Below are 23,851 nucleotides of genomic sequence, written 5' to 3' on the forward strand. Positions count from 1 at the left end.
ACACTCAATGTGTACCCTTTGCAGAGACTAGCTGTATTATAATAAGCGACTTGAGAACCTTTACCCAAAGGAAGTGTCAATGGGTAGGAAATTCATATACATTCTGAGAGGCTGCCAGGAGAGATCTTTTGGGGAAAGGAGCCCTTTGGCAACCCTTAAATATTCCTGTCTGTGCATCATTTACATGAATACATGACTATTCATCACAGCATGTCACTCATGAGGAATTGGTATGGTGACTAGCACATTTGGTTGGTCCAAGGCTAATGGAGAGACAATGAAAATGCGGGTACCTTTTGCTGAGGAAGATTCTCCCTGAGCTAACATCTGCTGCCAATCTTCCTCTTTTTTTTTTTTTTTTTGCATGAGGAAGGTTAGCCCTCAGCTAACATCTATGCCATTCTTCCTCTATTTTTTACGTGGGTTGCTGCCACAGCATGGCTGATGAGTGGTGTTAGTCCATGCCCGAGATCCAAACCTGCAAACTTGGGCTGACAAAGCAGAGTGCACCGAACTTAATCACCAGGCCATGAGGCCAGCCCCGAAAATGTGTTTTCTTTTAAAACTCTAAATGTGAGCATCACAGTGATTGGAAGGCCACTTATTATCATGTTGATCTTCTTTGAAAAACCTCCATAGTCTATGTATTGTCTGTAGGACAAATTTCAATCATCTAAGTTTGGCTTTCAAGGTCTCCACAATCTGGTCCCATCCTACAAAATCAACTCTATGTGTACCTCATCCTCAAAATGTACCTTCTGCTCTAGACAAGCTGGCCTTTCACTGACTCCCCTGCCCCACAGTGTGACATATTTCTATTTCCAGGCCTCTGCTCATGCTGTTTCCCTTGAGTTGAAGGACATCTCTCTCCCCCTTGCTGATGAGATCCTACGCCTTAGCACAGTGGTTCCCAAACTTTGCTGCACGCTGGAATCACCTGGGGAAATCTTTAAAAAATATTAATGCCTGGCTCCCATTCCTAGACCTGTGATTTAATTGTTATGGGGTGTGACCACCTGGGCATCAGCATTTTTACAGGCTTCCCAGGGGGTTCTGATGTGTAGCAAAGTTTGTGAACCATTGGTATAAATGGCAAATGCTCTTAAAGTTCAATATCTTACTCTCTCACTCCTGTCTTTTCCTTACAGATGAAAACCCACATTCCTGGCATCACCAAAGCTGGGCTCCACTCCCTGCTCTGTGCCCTCATATATACGTAGAGCATGCCTCTACCTTATCTGTGATCACATTGTATCAGAATTATCTATTGGCTTCTCTCTCTCCCTACTAGACTGGAGTTCATAGTACAGGTACTGTGTCTTATTCATCTTCATAGCCCCAGCATCTATCACAGGGCATGATTTGTAGAAGATGCTTAATATAGGCTTATTGAACTAAACAGAACTCAGCTCCCTGGTGTAATCTATAGGAGCAAATATTTTCTAGGAGTAAAAAAGCCATACTTTCAACTCTCTAAGTCTACAATTTTCTATCTCTCTAGTGAAAAAAACAGAGAAGGGGAGTTATAGATTAGGATTCAGTATGGTCACAAATATAGAAATCTCCACCAAAGCCTTATCTCATGACTATCTCTGGTAGTTAGAAGGAGGCACTCATAAGGAGCAAGTCAATAGTTGACAAAAACAGAACTAGCCCCACAAAGGAATGAGAAACAAGGAGGATGACATGTAATGTTCCAATTACAGGGCTTGGTACATAGCAGATACTCAATGGACAGAAATTAATATTACTGTCTCCAGTCCTTGGTTAGAAGGATCTACATGGTCCTGTTTCCACGGGTCTACTTTCATGACAGGTGTAATTTATATTTCAGGCTGCCAGATGCAAAGTTCTTCCTTTGGAGTTTGTCACTTGCAGTTATAAGTGAGTGAACTCAGGGCAGCCACAGTGGAAATTTCCTTTCTCAAGCTATTACTCTTTAGTACCTCTTAGATGTCACTTTGTATGTTTGGAAATACAGAAATATCATCATCCTGCGAAGTATTAATATGAGATCCAAATTATGTAAAACCACTCCATCCTATTACTCATCCATAGCCCATATTATCTAAGTACTTTTCAGTTCAGGGCCAGTCTGTTAGTAGTCAACAGAACATTACCTATCAGACTGTTATTGAGAACACTTGTTACCACCCACTCACTTTTTGTTTTGATCATCAATAGCTCACCCTTTCTACAATTAAGCCCAAATATGTCAGCACACTATTCAAAAATGTAACATTTGACTCAAATAGACTTCCATTCAAAAAGCTGTGAGATATGCTTTAATTTTATTTTTAATATGAACCTCACTCCATGTACATTAAATTTCTAAACTTTTTCAAATTTTCTCAGTGGGGAAGATGAGTGATAATCTTGAAATAAGATAATTATCAAGGACTTTAATTGATTGGTAGCTATAGTACTGGAAGCCCCAGTGCCCTATTAGTTTTGAATTTTTTGCTTTTTTGTTTGCATGTGTGTGAGGAAGAGTGGCCCTCAGCTAACATCTGTTGCCAATCTTCCTCTTTTTGTTTGAGGAAGATTGTCTCGGAGCTAACATCTGTGCCAATCTTCTTCTCTTTCATGTGGGACCCCACCACAGTGTGGCTTGATGAGTGGTGCTAGGTCTGCACCCCGGATCTGAACCTGTGAACCCCGGGCCATTGAAGCAGAGCATGTGAACTTAACCACTACGCCACTGGGCTAGCCCCCACTATTAGTTTTAATTTTAATTTTAGAGACAGGAAAATTCTAGATGCATTGTATTCCACAGAAGATTTACTTGAATTTACTGTACTTTGTGGATGACCAATTATATATTTATTCATAAATATGGTGGTGGTAAACTAATTCAAGTTCACTACATTTTCTCAGAAAGTTACTCAAGGTTAACTGTACAAATAGAGAGCAGTGGCAGTTCAGATCATGCAAAACAGAAACTAAGCATAAATCATTGAAATTAATGATATCTTTCCCAACAACCTTCCAAATTTATTTTCTTATGCGTTTCTTAAATGATAGTGGAAACTTGTTCGTGCTCCTACCAAGGAAATAATCTTGGTCGGGGGTGGGTAGCAGGCTGGGATTGCTACATGTCTTCCAATATTTACTCTCTCTTTCTTCCACAGTTAAGAGAATCTCCATTTTTTTTGTTGGACATACGGCCTTCTGCCTGGAATAATGTTTCCCATCCTGTGTGACTAAGTATTGTTCAATGGACTATTAGCAGAAGGGATGGGTCAACTGCCAGGAAGTGTCCTTAAAGGGGTGAATCATATCCTTCCTCATCCCTTCTTCTTTCCTGCTGGTTAGCAAGTACACATAAGGGATGGTTTTCAACAGCCGTCTTGGACCATGAAGATGGGAATGGAAACCATAGAAAGAAAAGGGAAAAGATAGGAAGAGGTTGGCACTGTCCTAACAGCATGGACCACCTCCCTCTGGACTATTATATGCGACAGCACGAAATTTCTATTCTTAATTAAACCACTGTACTTTGGAGTTTCTTTCGTTCCTGTCTGAATCTAATCCTACTAGTACTAATAATTAGAGAAAACCAGTCTTAGATTTAAAAATAATTGTGGTCTGAATAATTCAAACTGTATAATCCATGTAGAGATAACTATCGACCATATTGTATTAGGGCTCTAATACAATAAAGCAGGTTCCAGAGTTGCTTCCATAAAGAAGAGAGAAGCATTTAGGCCCTGCTTCTTATTCGCCATTCAATTCTGCTTGGCTTCTTTCTCAAACTCCTCAAAAGACATTTTCTCCTCTTTACAGGAACTTCCAAATCCCCTGCCTTCATCTAGGGGATTATTTTTGATGCTATCACTGGCTGATGTTTTTAATATGAGACAATGTTTTTGAATTCCTACTGATCATTTAATCCTATTAGATAATTAGTATAACATAGGGTGACTCCATTATGGTTACATAGCAGGAAAAAACAATCAGAAATATGGTGTTTGTTTTAATACTTCTGTTAAGTTAGGCTAGTCATTTGCTTGTTGCTTATTAAGATGGAAATCTGACATTTACCAGGGTAATTTCAGAGAAAAAAGTCTAGTTGTATTATTTTACTTAATTCATGAATCTTGAATTTCAATATAGAGCAGGTTTAGTTAACAATATCTTGTCTTGTAATCAAAACTCATAACATTTTGATTAAACCAACATGATTATCCTTAACTACAGAGATGTAAAGATTCAGATTCCCAAATTTTCTGATTATTCTTCTTTGTCAAAGACATTAGCTAATACTTGGTTAGAAGAAGAACATACTTAGATTTGCTCAGTTGCTCTGACTGGAAATATTCTACAGTAATAAAATATTGTGAGGATGTGTGGCAACACAATGTAGACCAAGCATTGGAATTATCAGGGCACTAAAAAATATATTCTCAGTCATTCTCGTGGAATAAAAATAAATAGCCACTTGACTTGTTGAGTTTCATTTAGTCTTGAAAGGGGTGAACTTTTTAAAAGGTCTGTGGTGATTTTATTAATTGGCTAACCCACGGAACATTCTCAACCCTGTTCTCCCTGCTACCTCATGCAATAGAGGCTAGAGAGCAACATACTGACTTTCCCAGCATCCTTTGCAGCTAGGATTGGCTTAAGACCTGGTTCTCACTGATGACATGTAAGGTAGAGTCTATGGCTGGGATTCTGAAGGAGCTTTTCCTCTTCCTTATACTTTGTGCCTTCAATGTAGGTGGGATGCCTAGAGAGGCAGGAAACAATTTGCAACGAGAGGCAACAAGCATGAAGACAAAAAGCCAGGGCTTTTGATAACATTGTTGAGCTTCTATACCTCATTCATGTTTCCCTTCCTCCAGACCTTTAATTATATAAGACGATTAAATGACTCTATTACTTAAGTAACGGCTTGTCAGCTTTTGCTGTCGTTGTTGTTACTTGCAGCCAAGAGCAACTTATTCATATAGCTCTCCATCAGTTTGAGGAGATGAGTCTACAATTATGTGAAGACCAAGTCAACTCTCTGTCAGAAACATGGTTCAAATTTACTTCCTTGAGAGGAATGCAAAGCAGCACTTGCCAACAGAACTTTGTATGATGATGGAAACATTCCTATAGACCATCTGGAACAGAATATGTGGCCAGTGAGCACTTGGAATGTGGCGTGCAACTGAGGAACTGGATTTCTAATTTTATGTAGTTTTAATTCCTTTAAATTGACCTGAAATAGCCACATGTGGCTACTGGCTGTCATGTCAAACAGTGCAGAGCTAAATAATTGCTAGACTATTTAAAAAGTAGATTACTCTAGTTCTCTTGAAAAAAATTCAGCCTCTAGCTTTATATATGTTATTTTACAGGCCGAAGAATACCTCATTATGGAAAAATGATGACTCAGCGGAGCTTTCCATGGTGTCATGTTTGAAGGTTGTGAAACAATATTTAACTTGCATATTAGCTAACTACATGGAACTGATACCAATTTAAGCATTTTACATTGACAACTATAATAAAGGATGTCATTTTAGAATAATAATCTTATTCAGACTACCCTCATTCAGCTGTTTGTTAAGACTTTTCTGTTCCCAATTACCAATGAAAAGAATAATAATGGTGTGCCAGTCTCATTAAGCTGTGGGGGTACAATAACTCTCTGAGATAAACTGTAAATTATAGCTTGCAGAAGACTGCTGGGCATGCTAGAACATCACTTGCAAAGTGTACCAATATGGCGCTAAGAGTGATGAGATGCTGAAAGCCGGCAGCTCAAGGTACTCCAGTGAAAGGACAGGAGCAGTGGATACTGGATATACCAGAAACCAGAAATCTGTGGGGATGTCATTCCCTAGACTATGGTATTCAAGATTACCTACTACACCCAAATGTGACTGGAAGAACTGATTCCATCATGCCTTGGTGTCTTCTGTACAACTAAATAATCTGCATCCTTACATTCACAGATATTTTTAGAACCTGAAGAACAATTATTTCTGCAAGCATCCAAGGCGGCCCAGAGCCGTTAACGTTATCACTTCTTCTATCTCCTGACAAGGATCACAGTCACAGACAGCTACTCCATCACCAGTTCCCTCCCAGCTGCTGGAAACAGGTCAGCAAAGTCCTTTTGTTTTGGGAACCTGAGTTTGTACAATCTAGGCTTACGAACAATTTTAAAAAATAGCTGACAAGCCAAACTTATTTCACAGACACAACTATCTACAATCAGGGTTCTAAGAGAAAGATGAAGAAAATGAGTTGAAGATTTTGGCAAATTGTATACCCTTAATCTATTTGGTTCTATGTGTAAAACAGACATAATTTTAAAAATATTCAATTTAAGAAAACCACCACTGCACGTTTCCAACCAATCGTAGTTGCACAAGGTACTTCTTGAGACAATTATAGAAACTGGCTCCATTCAAAGTTGATTTTCTCCTCAGAGAGAAATGATTTACACTCAGTATCATTTTCATTTGATATAGACAAGTACTCACTTCTTGTCAGTTTGCATCGCATTGCTCTGCAAACACCTATGTTTTCTTCATAGGTTCTGCTTTGATCCACTTATTTTACAGTAGTTTCCAATGTCTAAGAAGATAAACGTAACCATGTGTGAGAAGTTAAGACGCAGTCCAGAGAGAGGGAGGAGTAAGACATGATCTTCAGGAACATACTGTGTCTGAAAGAAGGTCGCATGAGAAAATATCTTAGTTAAAGATGCATCAAGACACAAATTTTTACCTATGATGTGGCTCTGAAATGCAGAATCTGCAATTGTATCTTCTTCATCCTCTTGCAGGTTTTCATTGGCCTCTTTTATCTGCAGTAAGAAGAAAACATTGTAAGTTCTTATTTATTAAAGTAAATAGATTGCAATCCTCAGAATAGTGGTACATTCTATAACAAACGTGTGAGTGTGGATGTATACACATACATATGTATTATCTTCATTTCACTTTTCCCTACTCTATCAATCACTTGGCTTTATTAAGAGTTTTAATGATAAGAGCATATTTTCAAGAATATAACTCCAGCTCTGAAAGCAAGGATTTACAGGGTACCTAATTCTACGTAAGATTTTGGAGATAACAGCTTTGGATTTTAATACTTAATAAAGTCAGTAACAGAGCTCTTAGGAAAAATTAAAGTCTAATGAAATATAATTCCTTTAGAGATAGTGACTTCCACCACAAGCTATTTTCATAAGAATAAAGAAATATACTTAGATCTCCTGACCCTTTCCTAAAATATAACTCTTTAAGAAAATGTTTATTTTTTTTTGTTCTTTCTATAATGAAACATGAGGTGACCATGATGTATGCTCAGTAAACTAAAGCAGTGACACATTTATCTAGATTTTTCAGGTCAAAAATATTCCACGAGGGGGCTGACCCTGTGGCTGAGTGGTTAAGTTCATGCGCTCTGCTTTGGTGGCCCAGGGTTTGGCTGGTTCGGATCCTGGGCACGGACAAGGCACTGCTCATCAAGCCATGTTGACATGGTGTCCCACATAGCACAACCACAAGGACCTCCAACTAGAATATACAACTATGTACTGGGGGGCTTTGGGGAGAAGAAGAAGAAGAAAAAGAAAAGATCGGCAACAGACCTTAGCTCAGGTGCCAATCTTTAAAAACAAAAAAATTCCCTGTAAATTTCAGCTGGAATATCCAGATGCTGAATGGTGTAGCATCAAACAGAACTCTAGAGAGAATCTAATATAGTCACAGTATTTTACAAATGGGAATTCTGAGATCCAGAAAATTTTCTTTCATTTATTTATTTATGTTTTATTGAGGTAACACGGGTTTATAACATTATATAAATTTCAGGTGTACATCATTCTATTTCAACTTCTGTATAGACAACATCGTGTTCACCTTATTTTCTTAAACATATTGTAAATGGCAACACTGGAACTAAAATCCAGGTCCCCTATTTCCCATTCTAGTAGCATCAGTAGTAACACTATTATCGCCAATCTCAACAATAATAAAAACAGCAAACAATTGAATACTATGTAGCAGGTGCTGTTAAAGCTCTTCACACCAATGATCTCATAACCCTCACAACAATGCTACTAGGGAGATGCTATTGTTAGCCTTATTTTAGAGATAAGGACCTGAAGAAACAGACAAGATAAGTAACTGCCCAGGTGGTGGAACCGCAATTCAAACACAGCAAATCTGGCTTCAGATTTGTGTTCATTTGGGGGAATTTTGTTATTCTCAAATTTCCATTTGACTATGCCAGTGTAGACTTGGCCTCAATATCAAGACAGCTTGCAGTCTTTGGCAGAATGACCCTAAACAGCTCTTTTAAAATACATCCCAGCCAGTCACCTGGGCAGTCAATGATAATACTGTGAACTATGCAGTGAATGCAATGGGGGTTCTGCTTAGGCACACACATTAGAGACTGTCATTGGGTTTGTTCAGGGGCTCAAGTTAAATGCCAAGAAACCACGATTTTATATGTGCAATGTAGAAAGTCACATGGTTGCACACTGACCTTGAGCTAGATGTAACTTCCTACTTTTTACCTCCTAATTTTCATATTTAATGGAATAAGGCCAATTATTTACATTTTATGACTGTGGTTCCAATATTAGACTGTAATTGGTGCTTAATCTGTACATGCTGATAGCCAGAAGATGACAAACTCAAAACAGGATGCAGATGACTACCTGCACTCTCATAAGGAGAGTGTTGAGGGCTGACTATCCAGATGCCATGCTCCCTCACTTTCTTTCCCCATCAGCTGTCTGCCTTGTGGGCACTGCCCTGTTTGTTAGCATCTCCAGAAGAAGAAAGTTAGGGAACGGGGGAACAAAGCCTTCACCAACAAGCTCTGTTTCTAGTAGTGCACATTTACAGATAGCAGAGGGGAAAAGTGGAATGAGCATCAGCAAGACTAATGTGTTACTTATTTGCCTTCCAAGGTTCACCCAGCTCAGTGATTTCTTTGTGACAAGGTTACCACAAGACCCACCAAGGAAGGGATATCCCAAACACCTTAATTTCCATTAAGAATCCAACAGGAACTTTCTATCCTCATTTATAGAAACATCAAGGAAATCTATTTATATCGTCAGCCCGTTCTAGCTCTTATGACAATATGTTCCACATTTTCCCCCGCCTGTTATGTAAAATAGTATTTCCTTGGGATTTTTCAAAATCCACCGATTTTAAACTTGAGGTGCCTTGCTAGCCTGATGGAATGTGGGTGAATCATCATCTCCATCAGCCTAGGAAATTCTAAACTAAAGAATCCAATACTTAGAACAAGATTCTCATCCTAGAGAAAAAAGAAAAGAGACTCAGAGAGGGTTAGTGATCTGTTCAAGGCCACAAAGGATTTCAGTTTTAGAGTGGGTTCTCCTGACCCCTGTTCATTGCTGTAATTCAGTTTTTCAGAGGGCACCATATTGTTAGTCATCCTTTCCAGACCTTCTCAAGAACTACCATCTTTCTTAGTGTCTGGCAGTTAGACATGGAGGCAGTATTCCAAGTTTATATAAACCATATTTTTATTTAAGAGTAGCATAAATTTTCTGTGTGTGTAACTACCCTGCTTCACTTTCCTACTTGTTCTCTAACCCTCTGTGGAACTTCATCACCACCTTTCTCCAAGTATCATATTTGAGAAAGAAAAAAGCCGTCGGATAGTCCCACCTGTCAGCTCCTTGTCAGAATGTTTCTAGGGCTTTACATCCTGAACAGCAAATGCTAAATGTGACCTCTGGGGATTTATCTGAGGAACTGGGCTTCTAGACAAGGCCCCTAGTTCTTTCAGCTCTCCTGGGCTAATGACCCATGAGAAAGTGATGACCCATGAAGGGAAATTTTGAATTTGAAGGGGCTGGATGAAGAATCAGCAAAGGAATGGAAAATGAGGGAGTGTCTGGAAATGGCATACCTGTCAGCTCTACTTATCCATACAAATAGATTTCAATGCAAAGTGGTGAGTAATTAAAAAAATCCATTTGCCTATGGAAATGAGGGGCATAATTTATTTTGGCAGCAGATTCCCCTTGCTAATTATATTTTTCATAGGCTGACATTAAAATTAATTTTCATTCTTGATCATACAGTGGTTGGGTGTTGGTGAGAGGTTGTGGGAATCTTCCTGGGGGTAAGGAGCTGACAGTTCAGGTTTAAGAATTTGCCAAAGATAGACACAAGTGAGACAATCTTCATGTGGTGAAGCACTTCAGAGATGGGAGTGATCGCAAAACCAAGAAGCCTAGCTCAGGAAAGAATGGTGGTTAGGTATTGAGAATTTTCTCAGCCATTGCTCTACCAGGAACAGATACAAATCAATGTCAGTAATGTCCCATTGACAAGAAGTAGCAGGCGACTCACAGGCAATAACTATGGGCTATTTTGGGTTTGTTTGTTATCAGTACTTTGGGGGTCTTCTAATGGTGCGCCTCCAACGCTTCTCCATCTTTTGAGCTCTGGAGATGTAGTCAAGAACCGTACCAAATACCAGATGCTAACAGATAACCATTAAATGTCACTCTACCCACTATATTCTATTAACCTCTATCATTAGAAAAGGTAGGAAGGAATTAGCTTACAAAGGATGCAGGAGGAAAAAGGGAGAAAACAATTCACCACTGACCAATATATATACATAATTTCAGAATTAAATCTAATATTCGTGGACACTTTTCATTTGGAATTATGCATCTTTCTTCTCTGAATCATCCTACCATGAATGGCTTCCCAAGAAAACAACATTTTGATGTTAAATTTCATTGAAAAGGAAAAGATCATAATGAACTTGAGTGAGACAGGAAGTGATCTTTGGAGAGAAAACTGGAAGGCATTGCCTTTAGAAAAGTGAGTCATTTAGAAAACTTTGCAGGAGGAGGGCACAATATGCATGCTTCTTATTAGCCTCAAAACAGCATTTAGAACAGAATTGTTCCATTAAGGATCTTGAAATTATAACATTTTGCAGAACTTAATAAGATGATAACAATTTGGGTAATTATTGTACTATTTTATGCTATTTCATCACCACAGTATGATTTTAATGGGATAGTATTTGATGCTTTTTTATTAGCATATGTGATTTTTTTCAGACTATGTGACACTAGGTGAAGAGAATACTCATAATTTAAATTAAAATACCCATATTAAAATGGCCATCTCTTTCTAGTGCATAATGAAGGTATACGATCTCATTAATTGTGTTAACGATTTTTATTTTGTCCAGTGGTAGTTAAATAGAAGCCTAGAGCTGCCTTCCTTTGAGACTTCTCATTTCAGAGAATTATCTAAATCCACAGGAAGGAAGACCTCCAATGTGTAGCAAGTGGACTGCACTTCTTTCTGACTTATTTACTTAATACCGATGCAATCTTTCCTGGGGATGTCTTTTTCCTCTCTTATAATTATTTTATATAATTTAAATAAAAGTACAAAGTAACATGGCCCTTGTCTAAATTACACAAAAATTAGAGCTAAGTGGTTTGTAAATGATGATATAAACGAGGACATAAGCCTCTAATTAAGGCTCTGAAAGGAGTAAAAGATTTAATTCAGCAAAGCATTAATGGGACGTTTACACCTATTTTGGAATGTATCTAGCAATGCTGAAAATTGATATGCAGTTACTAGTGAACCAAGTGGAGCGCTGCTACATACATGGATTTGTTAGATGCATGGAAATAATCTTTCTACCATTTCCAACACAGATTAAAATAATTAAAACACCTTAGACCTCTCATAACTAAATATAGTCTGAGTTTGCAAAGAAAAGGGGATGGTGGTATATTATGTTATGAGGTTTTTGAACAGTGGTTTCATTCAGAAATAAAGTGTGATTTGTGATGCATTATATATAGCTATCGTTTTCAACCAAAATGACTACTATAAGAAGAGTTTATTGCAACCCACTTTAAAATAAGCTGACAGCAAATTTATCTTGAGCCTTAGTAGGGAAAATTCCTCTAAACCCTGAATTTTAAAAAGTTCATGGGTATTCACCTCAATGTGTTATGGTATTAGAATACATCTTATTTTGCATCTAATCTCCTCCCTATAAGGGCAGATAACATACAACAAATAGGTTTTCACTGCTATGCTTATACTAATCCCAAAGGAGACTATGGCCATGTCCTTTCTGAAATTAGTAATTTTAGCCCAATCTCCACTGATGATTATGGAGATGAAACAAAAAACACTGCATTTTCCATTTAAAAGATGACTAACTGGTCAACTATTCAGGTTAATAATATTCCTCCATATGGAAAAGCTTCCCAGCATGACTAATTTCCTCTTGCAGCTAACTAGAAAAATTAGCATATCCCTATTGATTATGTATATATCGGGTGGTGAGGGAATCTTTGCACTTCACAGAAAATAATCAGAGTGTTTCTTGCAGATATTCTGGAAGGACCAAAGGACACACTATACTACCCTGTGAAAGACTGCAGACGAGAGAGGAAAAGCATGGTCAATTACTTTAGCATTAGGAAGTAATAAGAAAGCAAAAAATGAAATTGTAAAAGCCAAACAGAGGGTCTTTTTGTTTTTTTGGTACTTCTGTACAGTGGAGATATACCCTAAGCTGTCAGAACCATATTAAATGGAGCATAGTTAAATTGAGTGCCTCTGATAAGGGGCTTTGCCAGGCTATCAAAGTTTTAGATCAGTTGGATTGAATTTCCGGCATATTGCACATTTCCACACATTCATTCTCTCTCTTTCCTTTCAGTGACATTACAAGGGCAGCCTTAGATATGCTTAGAATTTGTGGTTTTATAATGCAGGGGGCATCTACCTTTTCAAAGAAAGGATGATACCCTGGAAGCCAAGAGCAAAAGTGGGGGAAAAGAAAAAACTTTTGCAAAGAACACAGTCTGCATGTGATTGCAGAGAGTTTGAAAAAAAGGCCTTATAGTTCTTCAGAGTCAAGAGCTATTAAAAAAAAATGTTTTAAATGTGCATTTCTCTCAAATTAAAGTAGATTTGTGCAACTTTAAGGAACCCTATACATCAATAAGTAATTAAACTAATAATTAATAACTAATATGACAGTCACGATTACTTCTAAAATCTTCTCTACTCTTGAACGACGACTCCAAAAAAAAATGTATAATTACTTCATATTTCAGGTTTTCCCTAAGGAAATGGTAGCATGTACTATATTTTACAATCTCTTTTATTAGAGTACCAAAGAATATGGATACAGTAATTCTGTATAGAGAATATTTTTGGTTTAAGATTTTTAAAACTTACAGAAAGGAACATTGAACATCACCAAATCAATTATGCAATAACAGAAAGAATAAAGGAGAGTAAGCGCAATTTAAGGCAGTTTTAAAGCAAAAAATATTATTTGAAACTAGCATACCCTGGAGAAATATAAAAATGCCCTTTTATTAATTTTTTTAAAGCAAATTAGCCCTGAGTTCTGGACCCCATAATTAAAAGACTAAATGATAGGGAGTCAAATTCCAAAAAGGGTTTCTTAGTCTCAACACCTTCTGTCTAGGTAGGATGTCTAGGTAGGATGAATTGGTACATACAATTTTTTTTAAAAGTTTTTCTAAAAATGCTTAAATCAAATCATCAAAATAGCCAATATTCTCTTAAATTATTTAGCACTTTTATTTTATATAATCATTTTCATTACTTTTTGTATTGCTGGAAATCATGGAAATAATCATCAAAATGAATTCCCAGCACAAGGGTATAATTTGAAGATGACACCAGCAGCATCATTTGCCTGTGCCGTGATTACAGCATCATTCTGAAAAGAGAGCTAAAAAAGCAGCATTACTGGAGGGAGCTGTGCCCACTCGCAGTCTAGCTGCCATCTCTCTGCCACAGTTGTCACCAGGATTTCTCTCTTTTTTTCTCTTTAATTTTCTCTTTCCCCCCATAATCTCTTGCCCATATATTTTCATCAGCAAAGGGTAGAAAGAGCCCAACCAGCTTGTCACAGAATCCTAACACTTTATAATCAGGATGGTGGAGCACTTACCAGGGAGCCTTTTGGTATTTCCATATCAGCTTTGGTTTTGATGTTTTTCTTGTGGCTTCCTTGAGTGCTGATAGAGCCGCTGGTGAGACAGGAGCCCTGGGAGCTGCCCTTTAACACACTCCTGCAGGAAACATTATTTGATCTACTTTCTGTCTGTTGAGCTGCTTTCTTATCAACTCTGCAGGTAGAAAGTGATTCCTCTGATAAATTACATTGCTGGGCTTCAATCATTCTACTTTTCCCAACCCTTTAATGTTTAAAGTAACCTCCATGTATTTCTTTGTCTTTAAACCTTTGAGTGATAAGTGTTTCTCACTAGCCTTGCCCAACGCTTCATCTGATATTCCAGTACTGTATCAATTTAGATTTGATAATAGAATAATTTATTTTTATTTTTACGACTGCTTGTGAGATTGGGGTGGGGGAGCAAAACAAAAACCACTGAAGAATGATTGCAAAACATATTTCTAGCTTAAGATCAGCAGGAAATGTAATTACCTCTGGAAAGTTTCTAAGTATACGTTTACTTGGTACAATCAATGAGATCGGCGTACTTTAAAATGTAAGTGTAATTTTCTTCCATTTCATGCCATGTGGGTACATTCATGATTCCTAGTGTAGGTTGAATTTCTATCAACCTTGATAATACTTACCATTCTTTAATTTCAAAGACCATTGGTTTGGTTAACAACATAACATGGACTAAATTATCATTTTATTGCTAAATTTTATTTCATTGTTTAAATTCTGGCTAATGTATAAAAGACTGCTACTATGCATTTCTGCTTGTATGAAAAACATGCCTGACTGGCATTTAATGCGCAGGAAGCAAACAACTCTCTTTGCGGCGGGGGGGGGACTCCTCAACATTGCCACCCTCCCTGCCAAGACATTACCTGTTCAAAAGTTCCGTCAGAAACGTATCTTTTGTTGAACACGTTACAGGGCTGGGTCTATTTCTCGGTTCAAACTTCATTTGGTCGTAAATGTCCTGTGGTGTTTTCAGATTATTTTTGCTTTGTAAACCAGTGTCTGGACCATCTGCCAACTCCGTGTCTCTGTTAAGCTCATTTTCTATCTCACATTGTGGTTCAGGCTTCTTTTTTTCTTTTTTTCTCTCTGATTTTAGCTGTTTGTTTCCAAACCCCAAACCTTTCGCATCTTTCTTCTCCACTTTGGTTTTGGAGACATCCATTTTCCTGCTACTGAGAGCTGGAAGTCTGCTCCTCCGAAAACCAAACCAGCTGGCAAAAGAAGGCCCGGGTTTCGGCTTCGCTTCCACAGAGGTCGACTTTGTGTGCACTTGGCCCCTTTCCACGTTTTCCTGAATGCACAACATGACCTTTTCTTCGATGGTGGGTGAGAGGGGGGCTTCTGGGCTCACAGCACCAGGCCTGGTTGTACAAGTGTCTGGATACCTTCCAGAAGTTTCTATCTTGGAGGTCCTGCTGGTTTCAAAATTGCTTGGATGCTGTGTCCTCCCTGGGCTCTGCAGGGCTCTTGGGCAGTCTGTGGGGGTGGACGGGCACCTGCAGTGGTCACTTCCTGGCTCCTCAGGTGCAGCCGCGCTAGGGTATCCTCCCTGGGCATAGGCCTGCTGGTCTTCCATTCCAGGTGGGGTGAGGAGCGCTTCAGATTTTGGAGGGACCCTCACAGGCAACTTGCCTGGGCTCCCGTGCCGGCTGCTAGAGGTGCCTGTGCTCCCCAAGGAGCCTTGCCTGGAGGAGGGCTGCCCCAAGGGCCTCCCTGCACTGGGGAGACTGTCAGACATGAGAGCGGACGGGGTCTTGTTGGGAGAGCCTTCTGTGGAGGAGCTCTGCCGGGTGAGGGAATTGCCTCTCTCAGCAGTGTTGGTAATAATCTGAGTTCGAACTTTGCCTGGCCCTTCCACGGACGGGGTGGAGGGCTTGTCTCCTGAGTGAGTGCTGAAACTCTGGCTGCGCGCTTTGGCTCCATTCATGCCCAGAGCTGGTTTTAGGTGTGGCTTGTTGGAGGAAAGGGATCTTTTCAAAGACCTGTTTTCCACTCCATCTTTTCCATCAGCCCCAGGGATGCTATTTTCCAATGAATCTGGTGTTGCTGTTTCCAGGGGAAGCACTTCAGCCAAACTGTCTTGTGTTTGTAACCCTAGTGGACTCACATTTCTTTCACCTACTGTGGTCTCAAGGCTTGCTGGATTCCCGGAGTCCTCCGGCTTACACTTGCTTGCAGCCACAGAACTTTTAGAGGCTTCATTTAGACTGTCTTTTTCATGTTTCCCTGGCACTGTGGAACTTTTCCTGAGCAATTGGGGAGACTTCATGAGAACTTTGAGCCCAACTGGGAGGCGAGTTTTCAGTCCTTTCTCATGAGTGTTTTGACAACCATGTGGGGGGTTATGGCTTTTAGAGGATGGTGATGATGAGGGACTGTTAACCTGAGATGATGGTGATTCATTTACCCCTAAGAAGGAAGGCTTGGGTGATGTAGAGACACTGTCATTCACTTGTCCTTTTCTTCCTGGAGATACACTTTTGGAGGACGATATTTCCAGTGGCTCATGGGTTGAAGGACAGTTCTTGGGAGTTCGTAACCCTGTGTCTGTTTGTGTGGTCCCAAGTGTTTGGTGAGGTGGCGTTTTGGGGATAGTTCTCTTTGGAGAGACCTTAGGGGGCCCTGGGGCCATTATGGAAAATGAGCTAGAGGGGGTATGAGCAGAGCATCTGGTTTGAACCACTGTTTCTGTGGAGGGCAGAGGGTGAGTGAAGATGGGCTTTTTGAAGGCCACAGAAGGTTTCTTCCCCTGCACTTCTGTTATGGTCTGATTAGAAGAAATAACAGGAACAGAGGATCCTTTCAGAGGAGAAGATTTGAAGACCATCCTTGCTGGTTCATTGGGGACCCTTGTTTCGGCCTTGGCAGATGGAGGTGGTGTCACATAGTCATAACTGGGCCTGATGAGTAGGGAGACCGACCTGCCTGGAGGGGATGGGGGGGAAGGTGATTTCATTCTTGCCTCTGGTCCAGGGTCACAGTGTTTATCCCTTGTTGGGGGTTCTCCATTACTAGGCTCAACGAGGGGCCTTGACAGCAACTGTGATGCTGGAATCTGACTCTTGGAGCACTGGACCCAATCCCTTCTGCCAGACATTTTGGAGCCGGGAGGAAGTTGGGCGGGGTGTTTTGGAATGTGTGAATCTGGCCGTAAATCAAAGAGAGGCACTGGGCCCTCAGTCTTCTTGAACCGTGAGAGTTTCCCAGGAGCTAAGGCTGGTAATTTTTCAAGAGTCACTGGGCCAGATGAGAGGACTCTTGTGGAGGCTTCAGGCTCTATTAGTTTTGACTTCTGAGGTGAAGACTTGCCCCTGGCAGGTATTTTTGTCAGACTTTGTTTCTGATAGATACCCACGGACATTGAAGACCTAGAGTTACTCTGGCATGACATATTGTGTGTTGGTTTGGCCAGTCTTTGTCGCTGAGTATTTTGCGTTACTGTCCTGGGGCTCAAAGATTCAGTGGGTGCTGCAGCAACATTACCTACATCATCTTTTGGAATGTTTTTCTCAGTTTCCTCTTCAGGTCTCTTTAAGAAAGTGTAGTCTCTTACAGCAGCTCCTGGCTGCAGATGAGCAATTCCCTGAGGTAAAAGTTCAGTGTGTTCTGCCTTGGGTCCAGCAGGGGCTTGATTGATGGAGATTTCATTTCTGGTAACGGTGACAACGCCAGTCTGGTGAGAGCTGAATTCAATGGGCTCGCCATCTTCTGCATCAAATATTACAGTAATACATTCTTCTGAAGAAGTCCTTTTCACAACTCTTTGCTGCTTAATGAAACTAAACGTCTTTGGCCTACTCTCTAAGTGGACGGGCACTTGTTTTTCCTCCTCATTAGGACACCCAAGTTGAGATTTTCCAAATCCCATGATGATGTCCAGGTTCTCCATGGACTTGTCTGTGTCGGCAGTCAATGACAAGTCTGAAGGGCCTGTCTCATCACTGCTCTCTATGTGCAGCTCATCGAGGGTTTCATTGTCATCGGTGTCTGAGAGCTGGAGACTGAGAGCCATGGCGCCCTGACTGTGCGGATCCCTCTCTCTCTGTACCTGAGGTGCCTGCACACTTGGGCACAGCTTCCTCTCCAAGGGGCAGTTGCTGGCACAACTGGTCAACTTTTCAGGCCTTTCCCTGGGATAAACTGAGGACGTGCCTTCTGAAAAGTGTTTCCCATTTATCTGCCAGCCAAATAGACTGTCAGAAACACTGTGGGTTAATTTACAACCATGCAGCCTGTAGTCCTGGTTTGGAGCAGCTTGCAGCAATGCTAAAGAAGAGTCTTCATCGGCATCGTCGTGGGAATCTGTATCATAAACAAATGCCTTGTGGGGCTCCTTGCAGGGGCTCCCCATGTCAGTCGGTTTGCAGGGGGAATACTCCTTGAGGCTGCTACTCTTAATTCCTGGAGAATATATTCCTTCATTTGAGTTCATGCAATCTTTATAACCCCATTTGGTTATCACTGACGGGGGTTCAAGTAACACTTTCCGCTTCTGCAGCTTTTTTAGTCCTTCCAAAATGTGGCTTTCCTTGATACGAGTTGGAGGTAGTTCATCTGTAGGACTGGCAAAGCCACTTGGGAGCGAAGAGTCAATACTTAACCTTTTATCCCAGTTTCGTGATGATTGCTAGGAAAGAAAAATAGATATCAGAAACGATTGAAGCATGTGGACCACAAATTTATAAAGCTTTTATAAACTTATCAAAATTATTTTAAAAAAGGATGGAAAAGTCCATCATTGAACTTAATTTGTTCTAGTGGTTGCTAAATATTCACATAAATGCATACATTAATTAATGTGCATTAATTTATTAACTATGCAGCAAATCTCTACGTTCCCAGGTCTTGAGCTAAGTAGCATATGATACAAAGAAGCGGAAGATAAGGGCTCTGTCTTCAAGGAGCATGCGGCTCTGCAGGGGAGAGGACTTGGACACAAATAACCCTAAGTCAAGAGAGAGAATGAGAAATACAAATATAGTAGGTATTCCAGAAATGCAGGAGGGAGACTATATGTTGGTTTGGAAAAACTACAAAAGGCATATAAGGAAAGATTTGTTTTTTAACTACTTAACCCTTGAAAGATGGATAGGTTTGCTTTAGTTTACAAATGGAGGAAATGGGGGGCTGGCCCTGTTGCCGAGTGGTTAGAGTTCTGTGTGCTCTGCTTCAGTGGCCTGGGTTTGCGGGTTTGGATCCTGGGCGCAGATGTACTCCAATCATTAGCCATGCTGTGGAGGCAACCGACATACAAAAAATAGAGGAAGATTGGCACAGATGTTAGCTCAGGGCTAATCTTCCTCAAGTGAAAAAAGGAGGAGGATTGGCAATGGATATTAGCTTAGGGTGAATCATCCTCACAAAAAAAAAACATAAAATAAAATGAGCCACTTACATAGTGCTTTGATTTAATTTTTAGAACAACACAATGAGGGGGACATTATCCATCTTATTTTACTCGTGAGGAAACTGAGATTCAGCAAGGTCAGTCTGTTGGAAATCACACAGCTGAGAGCTGAACAAGAGTTTGAACTCTGGTTTCCTGGGCTCTTTGTATGACGCAGTTTCAAAGAGGCCATGTGGGGATTTGAACCCAGGCAGTCTGGCTCTAGGCCTTGCATGCCCAATCGTGATGCTATACTACTGGAGTCAAGCTCAGCCTCTCTTCTCCTCTCTATATTAGTCAATGTCGTGATAGACATCATAGGTTATCCCCATACCCCCCACTTGACAGAAATTGCAGAATGTAATCACAAACTAGCACTCAGGGAAATTGGTGGAATTTGAACTCTGATCTCATGAGTTTTTTCCTAAAAGGCTACATGACTAACGGTGAACAACTTTAATGAGTGAATCTGGTGGTTTCAGATGTGTGTTTTGTACCAGTCTTGGCCAAGAATTCAGCTCCTGTTGGCATCTCTGCACCAGCTCCCCCTGCCCCATAACTCTGAACACTAGCCATGTGCTCACATGCAGAGGTTGAAACAGTGTCAGAAACTCGCGTTGGAATCTAGACTTTTTAGTAAGCTGTGAACACTTCCTTACATCTAAGACATTTTCATAAAAATTACTCCTGCTATCAACATGTTATTTGTTTTTTATTTGTTATATGTTTATTTGCTTTTAAGTCAAATTATATATTTTCTTTAGAAACTTCTCAGTGTCAGAAGTTGCTGTGGATAGGTGCTCTGTGGTGATGCTTCCCCCCCCCCGCCCCGTACCACTAAAAACTCCTTCGGAAATCAGAAGAAATCCCATTAATGAGTCTGGATACTATAGATTGACCAGTGAGTGGGCTGCCATAGCTTGGATTTCTAAGAATTTCCATGATCCTGAGAGTTGCATTCACAATGAAGAGAAGCCTGGCAAAGGTACCACAAGAGCTTAAAAAAGGCAGATTTGTTCAACCCATAGGAGATGTGCTCAGCCTCTGCCAACCCACTTCCTTTCTGCCTCGCCAGAGTCTGTCCACACTGCGGTTGATTCAGCCCAGGGCCAGCAGCTGCAAACCTTCCAGGACCCAGGCTCTCCGCCCTGTCAGATTAGCCAGATGCCTCAATCAGTTTTCCACAGGAGGTTATGGTATGTAATAACTTGAGAAAAGTTTGGAACAATCTTGAAACTTGAAAGAAAAAAAAAGTGTGAATCCCCTGTAGGAGAGATGGTGGGGGAGGAGCTGGCATTTCCACAAGCAGCTTAATCTTTGCTGGGGAAAGGTGGAAGAGAGTTGCCCTGGGGAGCAGGGCAGTTGCCTGAAAGATGCTGCTGATAAGGTAGGGGCCAGGGTTGAATGTCCACAGCCTCTTTCTTAACTGGACAACAGTTTTACACATTTTTTTTTTAAAGGACATTCTTGGTCTTAATAGAAACAAAGCCATCCCAACAACTTGAACAAGCCTCTCAGTTTTAGCCTGATTCAACATGACCAGTGTAGCAAAATAGTTAAGAGTGAAGGTTCTGGAACTCTACTGCCCAGTTCTGCTACTTACTGGCTATGAAATCTTGGGCTAGCTACTTAATTTCTCAGTACCTCAGTTTTCTCTTGTGTATAATGGGGAGCAATAGGAGAACCTCCTTAAACAGGCTATTGTGAGCACAAAAGGAGCTAATATTTGTGAACTGCTAACAAAGCTGTGTGGCATTTGTGGTAATTACTCATCTCTTACAGCCAGATTCCTCCATGTAGCACAAGCTAATGCATTTCATGAAGGCTTCCTTTCTGTTTCTACACAAAACAATATTTAAAATAATCTGCTTTTGAACTACAAGAGAGCTATTGGCCGTATATTTATTATTATATAATTTATATTGTATTCATATTTTATGAGTTTACTGTGTAAGTTAATACTAAATGAGCACTTGGTACATGCTAAGAACTGCGGAAGTTCATCCAACAATATAAACGTAAAATGTCTTTATGGGACTGGGTCTAGTTTGCTGGCTCCCTGAGAATTAGGACTTTTCTTTGTGAGATGTGACAGGTGTGCTTCACGACCATTCTGAGACAGGACTCTATTAAATCTCCAGATGATGGCCACCTGAGTGGGTATGAAGCACTCAAAGATCTTATCTCCCCCCCTTCAGAAGAGAGGTTTCCCTAGAAAGTCAAGGATTGTTCTAATTGGAAAAATTTCAGCCAAAAAGAAGAAGAAAAGGAAAAAGACTCTGAGAGGGAGAGAGAGGAGTTTTGAGAGTGAAAAGAGCAGAGCAAGGGGCTCTGGGAGGCAGTGATATTCACCAAGAGGGGAAACATCCCTGACCATCTTCCCAGTCTGTTGAGAGCCAGGCTCCTAGCAGTCATTATTCAGAATTCCGAACATCTCCTCAGAAGGAATAATTTTGAGAATGCACCAGGCTCTGCACTTTGCATTATAATTTTGAGTCCGAGGGAATAAGCTCTAAATTCAAGCTTAAAATCTTTTTCTGAGTTCTTGTTCAGAGTGTAACAAAGCTACTCCCTCACCAATATTTTCTGGCAGTTATGGAATTTTCCTGGTTTCTACACTTCTGAAACTTTTAACTAAATTTATACAAAGGGTAGAAACATGACCTCCAAATATTCTGATTTGGGGTTTCCATTCTCATGTACGCTTTGCTTTTCTTCAACATTAGGAAACTGCAAAAACAGATATTCCAAATACTTGGCCTACAGCAGTGTGCAAAGGTGTTTGTTCAGAGCATGAAGGAATCCTCAGTTGTGTGAGCCCATTTTGCAGACTGAGTCATTCCAGCAGTAGGAATTATTTAAAAACCTGGTAAAGGAACTCCTTTCATCTAAGCAGGGACATGCCGACCTTCACTGAAGTTATGGTCCCTGTCATCTACCATGGTATTTTTCTTTCTCTACTTTGCTGCCCTCCACTTTATAGTCAATTAGTGTTTTATGAGGCTATGGCATGGAGCAGAGGAGGTCAATATAATAAATGGTATTCGTGAGCAGTAAATTCCTACAAAGTGAATGATACTTCTGAAACTTTTCGCCACTTGTTCTGAGATAATGCACCAGCCTCCCTATTCTCTAGAAAGAAACATTCTGTTCAACTTCTTGTGGGATGCTCAGTCTGGAACGGATTGGCAAGTAGCCTTGCTCACTCTCATTTGCAGTGGACAGTAACAAGTCTCTCCAAGCATCACAGGAATAGAGAATGTCCATAAAACTAATTGGAAATGTCTGAGTTGGTCTGAAGCATGTTCAGTTCCATTAGGCCAGGGCTCCAGGCTCCAGCTTGGTATAAATCTGTGAATGAGCTGGGCTCCACCAAAGAACAGGAGGGAAATGTTTTCCTTTCTCAAACTCCCTCCCATGATGTCCTAGTCATTTGGGTCAAATCATCATTCTACTGCTCATCTGCTGTATGACTTCTGGTGAGTAACTTAACCTTTTTGAGCCAGTTTCCTCTTCCATATGGGGAGAATAGTATCTCCCTATGTAGTTTCATGAGGAGTAAATGAACAGGAACTGAGCAAGTGGTGGTTTCCTTCTCAGCCCTCCCTCCCACCTTCCGCCTTCCTACCAGAAGAGGATTCTTTTCCGGTTCACTCTGATGCTGACATGCCTTGAAAGGAGGCCTTACCCTTTTCCTGAGGTTCTTCCCATCATGCCACGTGTAGGAGGAGCCGCTGGAGTACTCGCTGCAGGTGCTCGAAAGTGACAGTTCGCTGCTGCTGCAGCTATTTCGAGGACAGAGATGACCAGGGATGACTACCCCCAAGCCAGGGCATTTCAGAGCAGGGGTTCCTGATTTTGCATTCAGCTGGCATTCCTAAAAAAGCAGGACAACTCTGAGCTAGGGCTTTGCTTAGGGGAGAGTAAATACCAACTCAACATCATGGCGAGGCAGAAGGGAATATAGTAGAGTGGTTAGAAGCACAGACTTTGGCATCAGACAGACGACAGTTCACATCTTGGCTCTTACTAAGATGCTAGGGGAAATTATTGACTCTCTTAGAGCTACATTTTCCTTTTTCAAAGTGAATAATGTCAATACCTAACTTAAAGGGTTACTGCAAGGACCAAATGAGGTTAGAGATGAGAAGTATCTCACCTAAGTAGGTGCTCAATTATTATGAGCTACCATCATAACTGGGAAGAAGTATCACAATGATAGTTTCCCATTTTATCCAGTCGTACTGGTAAAGAATCAGATCAATATTAAAACATGACTCTAATGCTACAAAAGGAAGAAGACAGCGCAGCATCTTGGCTTATAGGGTTCAAGACTATGAGCATTAGACTGGGAGTCTAATGACCTGGATCTCAGGCTACACAATGCCACTAGATATGAGATACTGAGCAAAGAAAGCATTTAATTTTCATGGACCTTAATGTCTT

General features: G+C 40.5%; 1 protein-coding gene across 10 annotated transcripts in view; it reads right to left on the minus strand.

The window, feature by feature from the left end:
• Positions 1-23,851, minus strand: part of NCKAP5 (NCK associated protein 5) — a 916,285-nt gene that overhangs the window by 88,394 nt on the left and 804,040 nt on the right. For 7 of the 10 annotated variants that reach the window (XM_070507565.1, XM_044769039.2, XM_044769046.2 and 4 more), the window contains 4 exons: positions 23,094-23,282; positions 14,883-18,646; positions 13,987-14,164; positions 6,727-6,805 (listed from right to left, as the gene is read on the minus strand). In XM_070507565.1, the coding sequence (XP_070363666.1) occupies positions 6,727-6,805; positions 13,987-14,164; positions 14,883-18,646; positions 23,094-23,282 (4,210 nt within the window). The remainder of the gene's footprint in view (positions 1-6,726; positions 6,806-13,986; positions 14,165-14,882; positions 18,647-23,093; positions 23,283-23,851) is intronic. The other 3 variants (XM_044769045.2, XM_044769048.2, XM_070507569.1) reach the window with 1 other exon arrangement.

Source organism: Equus asinus, chromosome 4 (genome assembly GCF_041296235.1).
Source record: "Equus asinus isolate D_3611 breed Donkey chromosome 4, EquAss-T2T_v2, whole genome shotgun sequence".
Taxonomy (NCBI): Eukaryota; Metazoa; Chordata; class Mammalia; order Perissodactyla; family Equidae; genus Equus; species Equus asinus.